At 39.9% G+C, this 17,556-nt stretch overlaps 3 protein-coding genes across 4 annotated transcripts; 2 read left to right on the forward strand and 1 right to left on the reverse strand.

Moving 5' to 3' along the window:
- The first annotated feature begins 116 nt into the window (after positions 1-116).
- Positions 117-1,794, forward strand: LOC123509405. Of its 2 annotated transcripts, none has more exons than XR_006676191.1 (2): positions 117-209; positions 581-1,794. XR_006676191.1 is itself a non-coding variant. In XM_045263697.1 (2 exons), exons 1-2 carry the CDS (start codon positions 440-442, stop codon positions 1,157-1,159), a joined length of 603 nt encoding a protein of 200 aa, XP_045119632.1. In that variant the 5' UTR covers positions 294-439; the 3' UTR covers positions 1,160-1,794. The 2 variants fall into 2 exon arrangements, 1 of the variants encoding a protein (XP_045119632.1); XM_045263697.1 differs by lacking the exon at positions 117-209 and adding an exon at positions 294-463.
- A 1,124-nt stretch (positions 1,795-2,918) lies between these two features.
- LOC123509457 (collagen alpha-1(II) chain-like) lies at positions 2,919-5,060 on the reverse strand. The gene is made up of 3 exons (XM_045263745.1): positions 4,928-5,060; positions 3,267-4,403; positions 2,919-3,076 (listed from the first exon to the last, which is right to left on the reverse strand). Exons 2-3 carry the CDS (start codon positions 4,012-4,014, stop codon positions 2,919-2,921), a joined length of 906 nt encoding a protein of 301 aa, XP_045119680.1. The 5' UTR covers positions 4,015-4,403; positions 4,928-5,060.
- Positions 5,061-11,881: 6,821 nt separating this feature from the next.
- Positions 11,882-14,723, forward strand: LOC123509412 (collagen alpha-1(VII) chain-like). The gene is made up of 2 exons (XM_045263701.1): positions 11,882-12,011; positions 12,569-14,723. Exons 1-2 carry the CDS (start codon positions 12,009-12,011, stop codon positions 13,757-13,759), a joined length of 1,194 nt encoding a protein of 397 aa, XP_045119636.1. The 5' UTR covers positions 11,882-12,008; the 3' UTR covers positions 13,760-14,723.
- Positions 14,724-17,556: the final 2,833 nt, after the last annotated feature.

Consider the following 17,556-nt stretch of genomic DNA (forward strand, 5'->3'; position numbering starts at 1 on the left):
TCTCTCTCTCTCTCTCTCTCTCTTTTGGGAATGATGCAAGACTGAGGCAGAGTGAAAGGGGGAGGGAGGGAGGAGGAGGAGGAAAAAGGGGGCTAAGACGTGAAGGGGTGAAGGCATTATATATATTCCGTGTTAAGCATCTCTTCATTGCATCGTGTCGCACTCCCTGACTGACTGAGAGTTATTCTGGTAGACTCTGTGGCATCATGGTGGGTCACTCTGCAGTGTGTGTGTGTGTGTGTGTGTGTGTGTGTGTGTGTGTGTGTGTGTGTGTGTGTGTGTGTGTGTCCCAGTTTACTGACTTAATATTCATGGCAAGAAATCAGCAAGAATGTAATAGAGTAGAGAAACTGATCATACTCGATTATCTGATCTGACTGTAGGAGTTTGTAACATTGAGAAAGGAGAGAAAACATTGACGGATGAAGTGACGCAGGAAATGATGGACAAGTCTATGGTTGAGGTGAGGGATGACGTGCTGGATGAGATAGTGGATGAGAAATGAATGGAATGATAAGTACGATGGTAGATGAGGCGATGAATGAGGTGGTAGTAGACTAAGACACCTACTTTATTGCAGGGCTGGAAGTGGCAGATGGTGGCGAAGGTGGCGGTGGTGCTGGCGGTGGTGGTGGAGCCGGGGAAAGTAGAGGCGAAAAATTGTGTGATGCCTCCTCCTATTTCTGGTCAAAGGTGTAGTATCTTCGACCTATTAAATCATCACAAATTAGACGGAGTGAAAAGAATAAAGGATCGTCAACCCAAAAGTCTTGAAACCTTTATAGAGACTTTTGGGCATGTCATGGATACCACCAGACAAGTAGTGACTGAATTCATTAATATCGTCCACGAAATAGCAAAGAAAATCAAAGAGACGAAAGTGGAGGCGAGAAATATAAAAGTGGTTCCCATTGTTCGCCAGCCTCCTCATCCTCCTTTTTATAGTCATGACGACCCAGCAGTCACTCACAAAGGAGACGCAGCGAAAGGAGGAAAGAGTCGTCAAAGCAGAAGTCTTGAAACCTTCTTAGAGTCCTTTGCGCATGGCTTAAATGCCGCCAAGCAAATACTGACAGAATTCTTTACTGTCGTCCACGAGAGAGCAAAGAATGACCGATATTCGAAAAAAACACTAGTCAAACAAATCACAAGACAGTGAATATCGTGAACACTGTCGCCAGAAAATAAAAGAGTAACATTAATTGCATTGATCTGTCCACTGTCGCCAAGCCAAGAGCTGGGCCGCGTCACCCTAAACACCAATGTGACCACCTGACGCCAAGCTTCGTCTACACCACCTACATGTATGTGCTGCTTGAGGAGCGCCTCCAAGTTATTGCCTGACTCTCATTCCTTTCATGCCTCCCGCTGGTTAACTCTGGAACTCTCAACCTGTTTCTGATTTTATTCTTTTTTTTTTTTCGTAAGAGACTCCTTTGGTATACATTTCTCTAGTTAAATCTTGAAAATGCTACACTGATTACAATTTCATTTATTTGTTCTCTTGACCAGACTCCTCCAAACATAAAGAAAATTAGAATATTAAGAATATTTTGCACGCAATCCTGGAATTTGACAAGATACTTGATATTGTCTCCCTATTGTTTCTTAAATGTGGACTTAGTGTGTGCTGCCTCGACAGTCTGCAAACACTCTTGTGACTGTGTGCGTCGGGATTGTCTGGTATCTACTCCACGAGTGACGAGGCTGTTCAGACACACTTGTGGGTCTATCAAATATGTCATAACTAACGATAGAATTTAAAGCACAGGCAAATAAATGGATAAACATTAATGACTTGTTTTTTTTTAATATCTGTGTGTGTGTGTGTGTGTGTGTGTGTGTGTGTGTGTGTGTGTGTGTGTGTGTGTGTGTGTGTGTGTGTGTGTGTGTGTGTGTGTGTGTGTGTGTGTGTGTGTGTGTGTGTGTGTGTGTGTGTGTGTGTGTGTGTGTGTGTGTGTGTGTGTGTGTGTGTGTGTGTGTGTGTGTGTGTGTGTGTGTGTGTGTGTGTGTGTGTGTGTGTGTGTGTGTGTGTGTGTGTGTGTGTGTGTGTGTGTGTGTGTGTGTGTGTGTGTGTGTGTGTGTGTGTGTGTGTGTGTGTGTGTGTGTGTGTGTGTGTGTGTGTGTGTATGTGTGTGTGTGTGTGTATCTGTCTGTCTGTGTCTGTATTTAAGAAGTGACACAATTCCCATCATGCACCACGGCGTCTGTCAAAACTTTGCGCAGTGCATGTACAGCCAAGAAGCAGAAAAGAAAGAGCTTCTTTATTTCAGTAATCCCAAACAGGTTACGAAAGAAATGTAAAAGCACATGAACTAAAAAGTTTGCTTCATTCTTTGGTGTCTTTTCATTAAGCCCTGGAGCACATAGCTGTCCAAGAGTCTGTTGATGATGAAGAGCTGTGAAGACTGAAGGGAGTGTTGGGTACCCTTTTAAGGTGGCTTTACATCAATATTGGAATGCGCGGTGTCTATGGAGCCTCTCTGCAATACACGCTCATCAAGTACACCTGTTGTCTGGCATGGCATGACAGTTCTCATCTTGGTAAAAAAAGGTTTTAATAAAAGCTGTTTACATACTGATGGCTTTGTGTCAATGGTTAATTTTTATTATTATCAGTTTTAATTCATTAAATAAGAATAACAGTAAAATAACGTGATTAACTTTTCCTTTTGTATCCGAATGCATCATAAGCCAATATAGCAGAACATAAGTACACAAAAAAATTAACTTTTAATCTTTAAGGGCAAAAAAATCAGTAACACTGATAAAAATCAAGTCACATTTTCCTTTTCCTCTCTAATGTGTACCGGTATTGTCTGCTTACTAGTGATATTATTTTCTGGGTTACTGGTGTTGCTGAAGGAGATACAGGTATGACTCACCGGTGACTTCTACAAAGATACCGGATAAGTGTTTCATTTACTTGTCATCATTGTGGCCACCAGTATCACTGTGGCCATAAATGTAATCTTTTTGGCAACCAGTAGCATTTTTGTGGCCACCAGTATCATATAAGCTACCAGTGTCATCAATGTGGCCCCAAGTGCCATCATCTTAGTCACCAGTATAATTTCTGTGGCCACCGGCATCATTATAGTCACCAGTACTATCAGAACCATCAACCTCGTTCTTGAAGTTCTCGCCGTCTTCATCTTCATCCTCTTCTTTCTCCTTGTCCTCGTCCTCGTCCTCTTCCTTGTCCTTGTTCTTGTCCTCGTCCTCGTCCTCGTCCTTCTCGTTCTCGTCTTCGTCATCTTCCTCGCCTTCGTCCTCATCCTCGTCCTTGTTCTTGTCCTCGTCCTCGTCCTCGTCCTTCTCGTTCTCGTCTTCGTCATCTTCCTCGCCTTCGTCCTCATCCTCGTCCTTGTTCTTGTCCTCGCCCTCATCCTCATTATCGTCCTCGTCTTCTTCATTGTCCTCGTTTTCGTCCTCATCAACGTATTTGTTCTCGTCCTCGTCCTCGCTCGCTTCCTTGGCCTCACTGGCTTGCATACGTTGCCAGGACTGGTCATCTTGGTCTTCTTCGTAATCTGTTTCACCTTGACCGCCTGGTAAACCTGGCATGCCCTGTTCGCCTGTCTCACCTTGACTACCTGGATCGCCTGTCTCACCTTGACTACCTGGATCGCCTGCTTTACCTGGAAGGCCTGGTTTACCTGGAGGGCCCGGTTCACCTGGAGGGCCTGGTTCACCTTGCGGGCCAACTTCACCTGTACAGCCATCTGTACCTGAATCCCCTTTTGGACCTTTTTCGCCTGGTTTACCTTTTTGACCTGGTTCGCCTGGTTGGCCTGGGTCACCTCTCTCACCTGGATCTCCTGTCAGACCGTACGGGCCTGGCATGCCGGACGGACCAGGCGGACCGGCCGGACCGGACGGGCCGGGCGGTCCAGGTGGGCCGGGCGGGCCTGGCGGGCCGACCATAATTTCCGGGTCCGGTGGCTTATTACCCTTCTTCCTCTTGTTTTTTTTCAATTTCCGCCTCCTCCTCCTCCTTCTCCTCCTCCTCATTCTTTTCTTCTTGCCCTTTTTCTTCCCCCTCTTTTTCAGGTTGATTTCACACGTGAATTTTCCACATAATTTTTTTTTTCCGTCTTTCTTGTTGAGGTTCCGGGGTTGAGTGGCTGCTGGTAGCTGGCTTCCTCTGGATGCCTCAGGTGGCACCAGCGCAGAGATTTGAATCCCCGGTGCCTCTGAAGTGTTTCAGGGCCCAGTGGGTATTTGATCACTTTTACCAAGTTGCCATCCTCCGCATCACTACCACCGTCATCTGCAGCAGGTAGTGACTGTTGTAATCTGGCGTTCTCATCAGTCACGTTTATTTGTCTTCCGTTCGCTTTCCTCGCCTCCGTCACCAGCAAGCTCACCACCACTACAGTCACCAGCTGCCATTTCACGCCCTGTTGAAGAAAATTTTTTTTGTCAACTCGCCATTGTCACCGCCAAGTGATTCAAACAACTTCATTTTCCCTCATGCTGAGTAGCCTGTTAAAGCACCACATTCTATTTATGGTGCTTTATGTTCTTCATCCTTTTTATGCAGGAGGGCACCGGCCAAACAAAACAAAAGTAAGTTAAAAAAAGGCCCACTGAAGTGTCAGTCTCCAAACAATTAAACGCATTAATCTCCTTTAGTAAAGGAATGTTCTGACTATCAGGTTTGGTAAGGATATTGTCAGCTGATGATGGAGCTTACCATTGAGAAAATATAATTATTAAAAGTGAGTGCAGAAGATTACTCAACTTTTTATCACAACAAGAACTATACAGTAGTCTATTTGTGAATCTGCTATATTTAATACTAGAGGCAACAAAACTATTAAAAAGAATGTATCACTCCCTTAAAAAAATTACATAGTGAAGTGTTTAATTAACGATGTCACTAAGTCAGTCTGTCTGTCCGTCACACCGAGGAGAGACCCACCATGTTCGTGAAGTAGGCATGAACGGCAGTGGGCAACTGAGGGCGCAACGTAAGAGTGCGTGTGCATAAAGAGGTTCTTGCATCCACCACCTCTGCTGCCTTATTTATCTCCCCGCACCATCTCAGTGCACGTGTGTGGAAGCGTGGGTGGGTGGGTGGATGTTTTTGCTATTTCCCCCAACGTTGTTATTGTAATTACCCAAATTGTTCTTTTCTCTTACGTTGTTTACATTAAAAGAAATAACACTGCGCAATAAGTGTTTTATATATAAGACAGACATACGTACATACTGTACATATGTCAAGGCCGTAACGATGATTACTCCCAGAGAAAGGTAATAAAACTGATTGGGGGGTGGTGTGAACTTATCATTAAAGCCATCTGTCATCCCACTGAACGTTTAGTTTTCTCTTATAACACAAGGGGGCAGTCACAGCCTGCCCTCTAAAGACAACTCTTCTTTCACACAAAATAACACGCTCCTAGCTATACATACATCCTTCACTCGAAATTATAAATTATAAAAAAGAAATAAAAAAAACTCCTATACCAGCAAAGGTGTTTAATCTCCTTTTGCTTTGTTTAGGGACCGGCACATCAGTGTCACACACAATCATTCTGCGGTGCTCCAGTGTCATTCGTCTTTCATTGCATGTTAAAGATAGGTTACTTATCTAAATCTCTTTTAATCCTTCGTGAAAATAATAAATAGAAAGTAGTCAAGTAGACTGTGCTTTAGAGAAAAGGGAGTCCTTTAGCCATTTGTGTCATGAATTTCTAAACGGAGCCAAAAATAAAAGAGATCAGATTCTGAAGTGTATGCAGCATATATACAAAGGAACTTCTCTGCCATGCTTCAGACAGAGGTTATTGTCTTAAATATCATAAAGAAGTGAAACCCAACAAAGCTAACGAATAGTATAAGAATTATCAGCATGAAAAATAAATCCAGCCATTCGTCAATTATGGAATAGCTGGAGGGAGCTGAACAAAAAACATTTACTTTGCTTGTTTCATTAAAAATTGAGCGCCTTACAAGGGAAGTCACGTACGCTGCAATATTCTCCTTTTAGTTCGAAATAATGATAATAATAATAATGATGCAAAAGAATATGAACAAACCAATGATCATAAGAAACAAAGATGCTGAAATATTTGTTGTCCCTTGTAGAGAAGGGGAAAAATACGCTTTAACAAGAGTAATGCAAAGTTTGTTACGTGCGTCCCGTGTGACTAGAAGGTGGACGGGAGGAAAAGTGGAATAGTTTTAGTGTGTGCAGGTGAAGCGGGCGTGAGTGGCGTTGATTTGTCATTGCACCGTGGCATCACCTGCAGCCCATCTCACCAAAGCTACAGACAACCGACGTGTAACTCGTCCTTCCTGGTGGTGTTTGTTGGTGATGAAGGATGGCGATGATGGTTGGTGGTGATGTGGGTGTGGACATAATACATGATTCTTTTCACTCAGTCCAAAATATTGACAGTACATCCTTGAAAACCCAAAATAAGCTAGCTAAAACTGCGTAAACCCTAGCAATATGAAAAAAAAACATTCACTCATAGGAAACAATGCTGTACGTATGGTAAATCAATAATACATTTAATCCCATTGTATACATACATAACAAAAGTACTTAAAGAATTACTGTAGCGATTGAAGATGATAAAGATGCTTTTTTATTCTAAATTTACAGGTATTGACTGACAACGTATTACATTGATATTCTATTGACAGAGGAAGAATGTTCCAAACTTCAGGAGCAAACCTCATAATAGAATTTTGAAAGAGTGTAGTTCTAAAAAGAGGACAAATCTTATTTATCTGGTTATTTCGAGTGGCATGAGAATGTTCTTGAAAAAAAATATAGCAGCGATATTTCTTAATAATTTGAAAATATCGAGTAAAAGAAAGTATTTATGAATGCAGGTTATGTTAAGTAAATTTAAATTGGAAAATATTTCCACAGTCGATTCATATTTTTTTCTTGTAGAACAACATTCTTGAAATAGATTTTTGGTTTCTGAATAATACATCTACGAAAGATGGCCAGATACAACCCGAATAGAAATCTAGTGTAACATAAAGTATAATAAAGAGTTAACATTGATTCAACAGTTCATTTTTATCTAGAACGATACAATATTCCAGTTTATCAGGGAGGCGGTGACGTAGTGAATAAGGTGGTGAGCGTGGGATCGGGCAGACGTCCAGTCGTAGGTTCGAATAACACCACATATCGCTTTGAAGCTATGCCATTTGTCAAGTGGTTTAAAGTTACCTACATGTCACTGTGATACCCAGGTTCTCGGTAGTTACACCAAAAATGCGCTTGGGTGGTGAAATAGGCCCTTTAGGGGCGGTGGTTGAACAGCGCTTCTTACATACACTCTTCAAGTATGCCTACAGGCCATAACATAAAAAAAAAAGACAATGTTACAAACACATTAGCAATATCTTCCCTCCAATTTAGATGATCATCAACTGTAACCTCTAAACATTTAGTAGTTTTAACACGATTAACAATGCAATTACATAGTTTTACTGGAGCTAAATCATGAAACAAAGAACCATTCTCAAATAGCTTAACATATGTTTTATCATTATTTAATTTTTACTTGTTAGCTTTAATCCAATTATTGACGTTATTTATTCCTGGAATGATTCTGAGTGAAGAACATGGAGGTCAGAATCAGTGGTTGTGAAGCTAGTGTCATCAGCGTACATAGTAGAATGGGCATTACAACTAGAATTTAGTATCCTTAATGTTGAGTAAGACTAGAATTCCGCTTAGTATTGAGCCTTGAGGTACACCTTTTTTAATAAATATGTACTCAGAAAATGAATTATTGCAAGAAAACTAATTGTTTGCGGTTAGATAAATAACTTTTTAATATATTCAAACATGGTCCATTAACACCAATATTATTAAATTTGGCTAGTATAATATCATGGTTTAATATTTCAAAAGATTTGGAAATATAAAGAAACACGTTGCAATAAAATACTTCCTGTCTAATTCAGCATATACCTTTGGAGCAAGATTCAGAGCCCCTACCCGTGTAGACAATTTTTTACTAGATTTTGTTGTGTTATGCCAGAGTTTGTTATAGTTGTCTCATTCCACTGGTATCTCAGACTAACGTACATGTAATATATATATATATATATATATATATATATATATATATATATATATATATATATATATATATATATATATATATATATATATATATATATATATATATATATATATATATATATATATATATATATATATATATATATATATATATATATATATATATATATATATATATATATATATATATATATATATATATATATATGTATGTATCTCAGCCTTGTCGTAACGAAGTCTTGTAGGCTGAGTATAGAGACATCTTAGCTTCTTAGTTATGTATTATCAATACTTGGCAGAGCAGACGTCTCCATGTTGTAGTAGTTCTTTGTTTCCTGACTTCTATAAATACTATAAATATATAGAAAGCTATGATTATAACATAAGGACACAAGAGTAATACGTAAGTACAAATAATAGGTTCTGAACCTCTTCTTAAAATATTAAATGCTCTTCTTACAAGTATGGGGAAGAAAACAGGTACGTGATACATTATAGAAAACTTAAGATAACAAGGATAATTTACACATTGTAGATATTGTGATGATACACCACACTTTCTTTCCGCTTATAAAAGGGTTACAAGGACAACTCGTTATCCTTAAAACTATTTCTAAAACTATAGCTTAATTTATAGAAATGATTACAATCAACTTAACCCAATTATAGGTCTATCAGGAGGATTATTTCTGGTACTCCTGGGAGGTAATACACTAATACCTACTCCAGCATTCGTACCAACACTGGGATGTTGGTCATCATTCTGAGAAACATGAGCTTATGGTGCAGGTGGAATATGAACTTCTTGTATATTACTGGTGTCATCTGTATTCTCATTAGGACGTTAACAGATAGTTTTAATTGATCTACATGTCGTACAGTTATTCCTTTATCCACCTGAACCTCATAGTGCATGTTTCCTAATGCTTTACTTACTGTACCAGGCACCCACAAGTCTGGTGTGTTATAAGAACGAACCATGACGATGGAGGAGAGTGAATACGTAGGAACGTTTCCCTGCTCCTCCATCTGTTGCAGCTCTCGTGAGTGTGCCTCCTTCTGGTAATCAGGTAAGAATAAATCTAGTTTAGTCCTGGTCCTTCTGTTCATTAGCATTTGTTTCACCAGTGGTGCCATGTGCATTCATTCTATATGACAAGAGAAATTGGCTAGTGTTAGGAATTATCTCCGTTAGTGCTGTTCGTTTACACTTCATGTTATCCTTAAAAGTATGAACTAGTCTTTCAACTTCTCCATTACGAATCAGATGGTAAGGACCTGGTGCATAAAATCCCATTTACTTTAAAAAAAATCAGCAAACTCTCTGGAAGTGAATTGAAGTCCATTATCAGTTACAGTTCTTACTGGTAGACTATACGTTGCAGATGCTTCAATAGTGGCATGTGTCGTAGTTGATTTCATAGGAATAATTTCAGGCCACTTACTGTAAACATCTACTAACTCTAAAAATGTATGAGTAAGAAAAGGTCCTAGAGCAGTGGTTCTTAACCTTTTTCAGTTCCCGCACCCCTTGATATCTCAGAAAGATTTCTCGTACCCCCTTCAATATGAATACTATACAAACATGAAAAAAATAGGGATAGTGTTTACAGCACTAACTTTAAAAAATTAGACAATTACAGTAAGAGAAAAATTAAGAAAATATATGTTTTGCTTTCTCATGGTAAATATACGGTACCATTGCACAGGCTACCATGTCTCGTACCCCTGAGTTTAAGGTTTCGTACCCCTTGGGGGTACAGGTACCCCAGGTTAAGTACCACTGTCGTAGAGAGTCTAGATGTAGTCTTTACCACTCATATTTGGGCTTTTCCCACGGATGCATGCGTTTAGGCACTGGCATATTTTGATGAGCTGCACATGAGTTACATTCTCTAGTGTATGCTTCAACATGACTATCAAGACTAAGCCACCATACATTAGTTCTACCTACTGCCTTAGACCTTATAATGCCTTGATGGTTAACATATGTGTTTCTTCAAGAGAGATTGCCGTAACTTTTCAGGAACAACAACTCTAGCTCCGCAAAGAATACACCCAGCTTCCACAGTTCACTCTGACCGTATACCCTAAGGTTGGGTTTACAGTCTTCTTGATCTGTGACAAATCCACGACCATTTATTAAACCTTACATGACACATGAAGAAAATCTTCTACCATTTTAAGTGGTTTGTCTGATCATTTCGGCGGTCACAGGTAGTTTATGACTTTCTACAAGTAATACATGGTATTATCATTATCAGATGCTGCTGAAAGAGGAATGACACTGGCGCACAGTAGTAAGAAGCGAATGGAGAGCAGTTGTGAGTGCGTAAGGAATGATGCAACTCTGCAACCATTGACAATATCACACAAATGTGGGACAATTGGGTGTGGTAAGGCGAGGGTACTTACTTCCAGACCAGTCTGTCTAAACCAGAGGTTCTCAACCTTTTTTTTCCAGTAAAAACCCCCTGAGTTACAAAACCAATTACCTGAAACCCTAGTAATATGACATCGAACAGAATGTAAATGAATGAAACAAACTCAGTATACAATGGTACTACAAAGGATATTATTAGATCAGCCATCTAATTACCCCTGGAATGTTAATTTGGGGACTGATAGTAACTCAATATGCATTGGTATTGCAAAGGATATTAATAGATCAGCCATTTAAGTACCACTGGAAATCATCTTGTGAACTCCTGAGGGTTCACGAACCCCAGGTTGAGAAGGCCTGGTCTACGCTGTGTGACAGATCCTTGTAAATTAAGGTCAGAAGTACTTTCTCTTTTCCTTTGGGGGTCAAAGGACGTAGAGAGCGGTGTGAATGAGTGGGAATATGATACCTGTGTGTTGCCGTCTCTTTGGGGAGAGAGCCCTATTTTATGTAAGATGGGTAATCGGCCAAGTGCAACAAAATGATAAAAAAAAAAGTCCATTCAGGTGCCAATCCCTAAAAAGAGAACAAAGAAAGAGAGGACTCCTTGGCTGGTATAGAAGTCTTTTTTTATTCTAAACTTCGAGTGAACACTCTTTTTTTGCAGAATAAGAAACTGACCAAGGGAAACAGAAAAAAAGAAAAGAAAAAGGCCCAATGGCTTCCCACTTCCCTTAAAGATCGTAAGACTTATCCAGAAGTGAGGAAGAAATGTCTTGAAATCTCCCTCTTAAAAGAAGTCAAGTCGTAGGAAAATGGAAATACAAAAGCAGGCAAGGGGGTTCCAGAGTTTACCAGATAAAGGTATGAATGCTTGAGAGTACTGATTAACTCTTGTATTAGAGGGTTGGACAGAATAGGGGTGAGACGAAGAAGAAACCATTTTTCAGCGAGGCCGCACTAAGAGGGAGACATGCAGTTAACAAATCAGTAGAACAGTTAGCATGAAAAGAGCGATAAAAGATAGCAATTAAGAGATACAACATTCTGTATGTGTAGCTAAGTGCTTGTAATTTTCCGTGAAGCAAGAGATTTACCTTCAGAAGGCAGGCTATGAATGCCCCTTTGTGCTGAGACACAAAGGGAAACGTTCAGTGGGGTCACAGCTGGTTTGAATGATTACTTCACAGCACCCCGAGAACCAGTGTTATTAGACTTCTCTGGGAGTAATCATCGTTACGGCCTTAACATATGCACAGTATGTACGTATGTCTGTCTTCTTACAGTATATCTAAAACACTTATTGCGCAGTGTTATTTCTTTTCATGTAAACAGTGTAAGAGAAAAAAACAATTTGGGTAATTACAATAACAACGTTGGAGGAAATAGCAAAAGCATCCACCCACCCACCCACGCTTCCACACACGTGCACTCAGATGGTGCGGGGAGATAAATAAGGCAGCAGAGGTGGTGGATGCAAGAGCCTCTTTATGCACACGCACTCTTACCTTGCGCCCTCAGTTGCCCACTGCCGTTCATGCCTACTTCACGAACATGGTGGGTCTCTCCTCGGTGTGACGGACAGACAGACTGACTTATTGACATCGTTAATTAAGCACTAATTTTTGGACTTACCACTAATTTTGGACTTTCTTTTAAGCGATTTTTTTTCTTTTCAGGGAATAATACATTCTTTGTAATAGTTTTTTTTTTTTGCACTTGTTCATAGGCCCTCATATTACATAAAGGAAAATATATCAGAATGACTATATTTCTCGTTGTGATTAAAAGATAAGTAATCTTCTGCACTCATTTTAACACATCAGCTGACAATATCCTTACCAAACCTGACAGTCAGAACATTCGTATACTAAAGGACTTCGGGCAAAATAATGCGTTTAATTATTTGGAGACTGACACTTCAGTGGGCCTTTTTTTAACCTACTTTTGTTTTGTTTGGCCGGTGCCCTCCTGCATAAAAAAGATGAAGAACATAAAGCACCATAAAGAGAATGTGGTGCTTTAACAGGCTACTCAGCATGAGGGAAAATGAAGTTGTTTGAATCACTTGGTGGTGACAATGGCGAGTTGACAAAAACTTTTTTCTTCAACAGGGCGTGAAATGGCAGCTGGTGACTGTAGTGGTGGTGAGCTTGCTGGTGACGGAGGCGAGGAAAGCGAACGGAAGACAAATAAACGTGACTGATGAGAACGCGAGATTACAACAGTCACTACCTGCTGCAGATGACGGTGGTAGTGATGCGGAGGATGGCAACTTGGTAAAAGTGATCAAATACCCACTGGGCCCTGAAACACTTCAGAGGCACCGGGGGATTCAAATCTCTGGCCCCTTAAAAGATCTAACCTCCACGCTGGTGCCACCCGAGGTATCTAGAGCAGGCCAGCTACCAGCAGCCCCACCATCCCAGAACTTCGACAAGAAAGACGAGGACAAAGAATTAAGATGCGGAAAGTTCACGTGTGCAGACAAAGCGGAAAACAAAGGGAAGATGAAGGCCAGGAAAAAAAGATGGATAAGAAGGACGAGGATGAAGAAAAAGAAGAGGAAGAAGGGTAAGCTAATCGTCCTGAACGGACCTCCCGGCCTGCCCGGCCCGCCCGGCCCGCCTGGCCCGGCTGGTCCACCCGGCCCGCCTGGCCCGGCTGGCCCGGCCGGCCCATATGGTCTGTCAGGAGAGCCAGGTAAGAAAGGTGATCCAGGCAAACCAGGTCAAATAGGTGAACCAGGCGAACCAGGTCCAAAAGGGGATCCAGGTTTAGATGGCGTTACAGGTGAAGTTGGCCCGCAAGGTGAACCAGGCCCTCCAGGTAAACCAGGTCTTCCAGGTAAACCAGGTCCAGGTAGACAAGGTGAGAAAGGTAAACAGGTCTTTCCAGGTTTACCAGGCGGTCCAGGTGAAACAGATTACGAGAAAAGACCAGATTCCCAGTCTATGCAAAGCATGAAAGGCAGTGAGGCCAAGGATGAGAGTGAGGGCGAGGACGAGAAGGACTCTGATGAAAAGGACGAGGACGAGAACGACTCTGATAAGATCGAAGACGAGGACGATGAGAAAGACGAGGATGATGATGAGGACGAGGACGAGGTTAAGAACGAGGACAAGGACGAGGAAGAGGAGTACAAGAACGAAGACAAGAACAAAAACGAAGAAGAGGACGAGGACAAGGAGAAAGAAGAGGACGAGGACGTGGACGGCGAGAACCTCCAGAACGAGGTTGATGGTTCTGATAGTACTGGTGACTATAATGATACTGGTGGTCACAGAAATTATACTGGTGACTAAAATGATGACACTGGGGGCCACATTGATGACACTGGTAGCTTAAGTAAAACTGGTGGCCACAATGATGACAAATAAATGAAACACTTATCCGGTATCTCTGTAGAAGTCACCGGTGAGTCATACCTGTATCTTCTTCAGCAACACCAGTAACCCAGAAAATAATATCACTAGTAAGCAGACAATACCGGTACACATTAGAGAGGAAAAGGAAAATGTGACTTGATTTTTATCAGTGCAGTATTTTATGGCTTTTTTCTTTGGTTATTTGTTTAATATGGTTGTTGGTGTTGCCGTTAGTGTTAGAAGGTCAGACCAATGTGTGGATGGATGGGGATGATAAGTGAAAAAAAAGGTAAGCGTGTGTCATATTCATACTGAGACTGCAATGTGTTGGCCTGATGGCTTTTTGCACTCCTTACTTCCTTCCTTGTATAAATATGTTTATATATTCATTTATTTTTTTACTTCTCTAATTACATATCTAACTACCTATCAACTCATCCGTTTACATATTTATCCATTTTCATTGATTTTTTTGCCCTCGGAAATTTAAAAGTATATTCTTTTTGTGTACTTAAGTTTTGCTATATTGGCTTTTGATGGATTCGGATACAGAAAAAAAAGTTAAGTCTTTTTACTGTTTATCTTATCTAGCGAATTACAACTAACAATGAAAATTAGCCATTGATACAAAACCATCGATATGGAAAAGGTTTTTATTAACACCTCTTCTAACCATGACGTGAACTGTAATGCCGTACTATACGATAGATGTACTTGATGAGCGTGTATTGCAGAGGCTCCACAGACACACCGCGCATTCCAATATTGATGTGAAGCCACCTTAAAAGGGTACCCAACACTCCCTTCAGTCTTCACCAAATCTTCATCATCAACACTCTTGGACAGCTATGCGCTCCCGGGCTTAACGAAAAGACACCAAAGAATGAATAAAAATTTCAGTTCATTTGCTTTTAGATTTCTTTCGTAACCTGTTTGGGATTAGTGAAATAATTGGCTGCATTTACACCATCTCGAATTTGGGCACTGGTAGTAGTGCATTATGGGAAATATGCCACTTTTACACACACACACACACACACACACACACACACACACACACACACACACACACACACACACACACACACACACACACACACACACACATTTTGGCTTTGGCGGTTCAGTGGTAGAGTTGGGATGAGGTGCTCCGATGTGATTCTCCTAATACTGCTCATAATAATTTCTTTGACAAGTGTAACACAATCTTTCAAACTAATTTTACTCTCAATTATCAACGACGAAAAAAAAAAAACATCTAGTGGAACATATTTTACATCAGGTCTATTCATAGCATTACAGAAAAACACAGGTTTCCAGGCTCGCAAGTAAATGGCCTATGATTTATAAAATAAGTTATAAGAAATATAGAAACCTTTTAACAACCTTGTTGTGTAATGATAAGAACGAGTAATACAAATATAAATTTAAATTCCTAGCACTCGCTCAGGCGACTGATGTGTACGATAACTTCTCCATGGAATTGAGATCACGATCGTCTGGCACCACCGACGGTGTCCAGTTCACAGCGTTCAGTGCAAAAGGAAACATTTTTGCCCTTGCCGTGACGCTACTGAAGACGTCTCTAGAGGCATCAACGCACAGCGTAGTATGCTGATGTTTTTTTTTTTTATTCTCTAAAAGTATTTATTTGTCTATATATACTTTTTTATTCTAGTTAGGCTGATGTGTAAGCTCTTGAACTGCTTGCACATGTTCATCATGGCCTCCTCTCCCGACATGGAAGCACCTATGTGAGGATTTGAGGAGATTTTGATGTGTGTGTCTTTGTGTGTGTGTGTGTGTATAAGAAGTGGCACATTTTCATAACGCGCTACTGCCAGTAACCAAAGACTAGGCTGGTAAATACAGCCAAAAAGTAGAAATAAAGCGCTTCTTTACTTCAGTAATCCCAAACAAGTAACGAAAGAAATCTAATGTCTGTGGAGCCTCTCTCCAATACACGTTCATCAAGTCTAGCATGGCATGACAGTTCACATCTTGGTAAAAAGAGGTTTTAATAAAAGTTGTTTATATTCTGATGGCTTTGCATCAATGGCTAATTTTTATAATCAGTTTTAATTCATTAAATAAGAATAATAGTAAAATAACTTGATTAACTTCTCCTTCTGTATCCGAATGCATATTCCAGTCTTGAGTCATTCAAATCCGCTTTATCATCTCATCTTGGCAATCTATTTCTTGAATATTATGATTAACGAGTAGATTTATCTTATTAATTTTTGTTGCTTATAATGTACTCTCCAACACTTTTGTATTGTTATTCGAGTTACGAATTACTTGTATTGTAAGGGCTTGCACATCAGCAGAGTGCGGTTCTTGCCCCTTACCCGAGTCACGGGGCCAGGAAGCCCAACAGGTAAGAGAACCAGGCAAGAGAATGACATTCTTTTCCATAGTGCTTTATGTTTTCCATTTTTTTTTTTATGTAGGAACGCACCGGCCGAGCAAAACAAAAATAGGTTAAGAAAAAGGCCCACTGAAGTGCCGGTCTCCAAACAATCAAACGCATTAATCTGTCCTAAGTCCTTTAGTATGAGAATGTTCTGACTGTCAGGTTTGGCAAGGATATTAGTCAGCTGATGATGGAGCTTACCATTGAGAGAATATAAGTATTAAAAGTGAGTGCAGAAGATTACTTTTTATCACAAGGATAAATATACAGTAGTCTATTTGTGAATCTGCTATATTTAATACTAGAGGCAACAAAACTATTAAAAAGAATGTATCACTCCCTTAAACAAATTACATAGTGAAGTGTTTAATTAACGATGTCACTAAGTCAGTCTGTCTGTCCGTCACACCGAGGAGAGACCCACCATGTTCGTAAAGTAGGCATGAACGGCAGTGGGCAACTGAGGGCGCGAGGTAAAAGAGTGTGTGTGCATAAAGAGCTCTTGCCTCCACCACCTCTGCTGCCTTATTTATCTCCCCGCACCATCTGAGTGCACGTGTGTGGAAGCGTGGGTGGGTGGGTGGATGTTTTTGCTATTTTTTCCATGGTCGTTATTGTAAAGTTTTCACCCAAGTTGTTCTTTTTTCTTACACTGTGAACATGAAAAAAAATAACACTGCGCAATAGGTGTGTTATATATATATATATATATATATATATATATATATATATATATATATATATATATATATATATATATATATATATATATATATATATATATATATATATATATATATATATATATATATATATATATATATATATATATATATATATATATATATATATATATATATATATATATATATATATATATATATATATATATATATATATATATATATGACAGACATACGTCCATATATATGTCAAGGCTCTGTCCCTAAAAGGACGGTAACCAAGAAAAGGCAGACATGTATCATATTCACATTCATTCACACCGCTCTCTACGTCCTTTGACCCTAAAGAAAAAGATAAAGTACTCCTGACCTTGATTTACGAGGATCAGTAACACAGTTTCGACAAGGCCTTCTCAACCTGGGATTCGTGAACCCCCCAGGAGTTCACAGGAAGATTTTCAGTGGTATTTATATTGCTGATCTAATAATAACCTTTGCAATACCAATGCTTATTGAGTTAATGTCAGTCCCTAAATCAACATTCCAGTGGTAATTAGATGGCTGATCTAATAACATCCTTTGTAGTAACATTAAATTCAATTACAGTATGTTCGATGTCAGATTGATGGGGCTTT

Source organism: Portunus trituberculatus, chromosome 27, assembly GCF_017591435.1.
Source record: "Portunus trituberculatus isolate SZX2019 chromosome 27, ASM1759143v1, whole genome shotgun sequence".
NCBI lineage: Eukaryota > Metazoa > Arthropoda > Malacostraca > Decapoda > Portunidae > Portunus > Portunus trituberculatus.

What these genes read in the sequence shown, in the direction of transcription:
- LOC123509457 (XM_045263745.1), bottom strand. Translation starts at nt 4,014, where the DNA reads ATGAGGAGGAGGAGAAGGAGGAGGAGGAGGCGGAAATTGAAAAAAAAC. An exon ending in GGACGAGGATGAGGACGAAG is followed by an intron (nt 3,077 to 3,266) that starts GCGAGGAAGATG and finishes CGGTGGCCACAG; the next exon opens with AAATTATACTGGTGACTAAG.
- LOC123509405 (XM_045263697.1), top strand. Translation starts at nt 440, where the DNA reads ATGATGGACAAGTCTATGGTTGAG. An exon ending in TGGACAAGTCTATGGTTGAG is followed by an intron (nt 464 to 580) that starts GTGAGGGATGAC and finishes ACTTTATTGCAG; the next exon opens with GGCTGGAAGTGGCAGATGGT.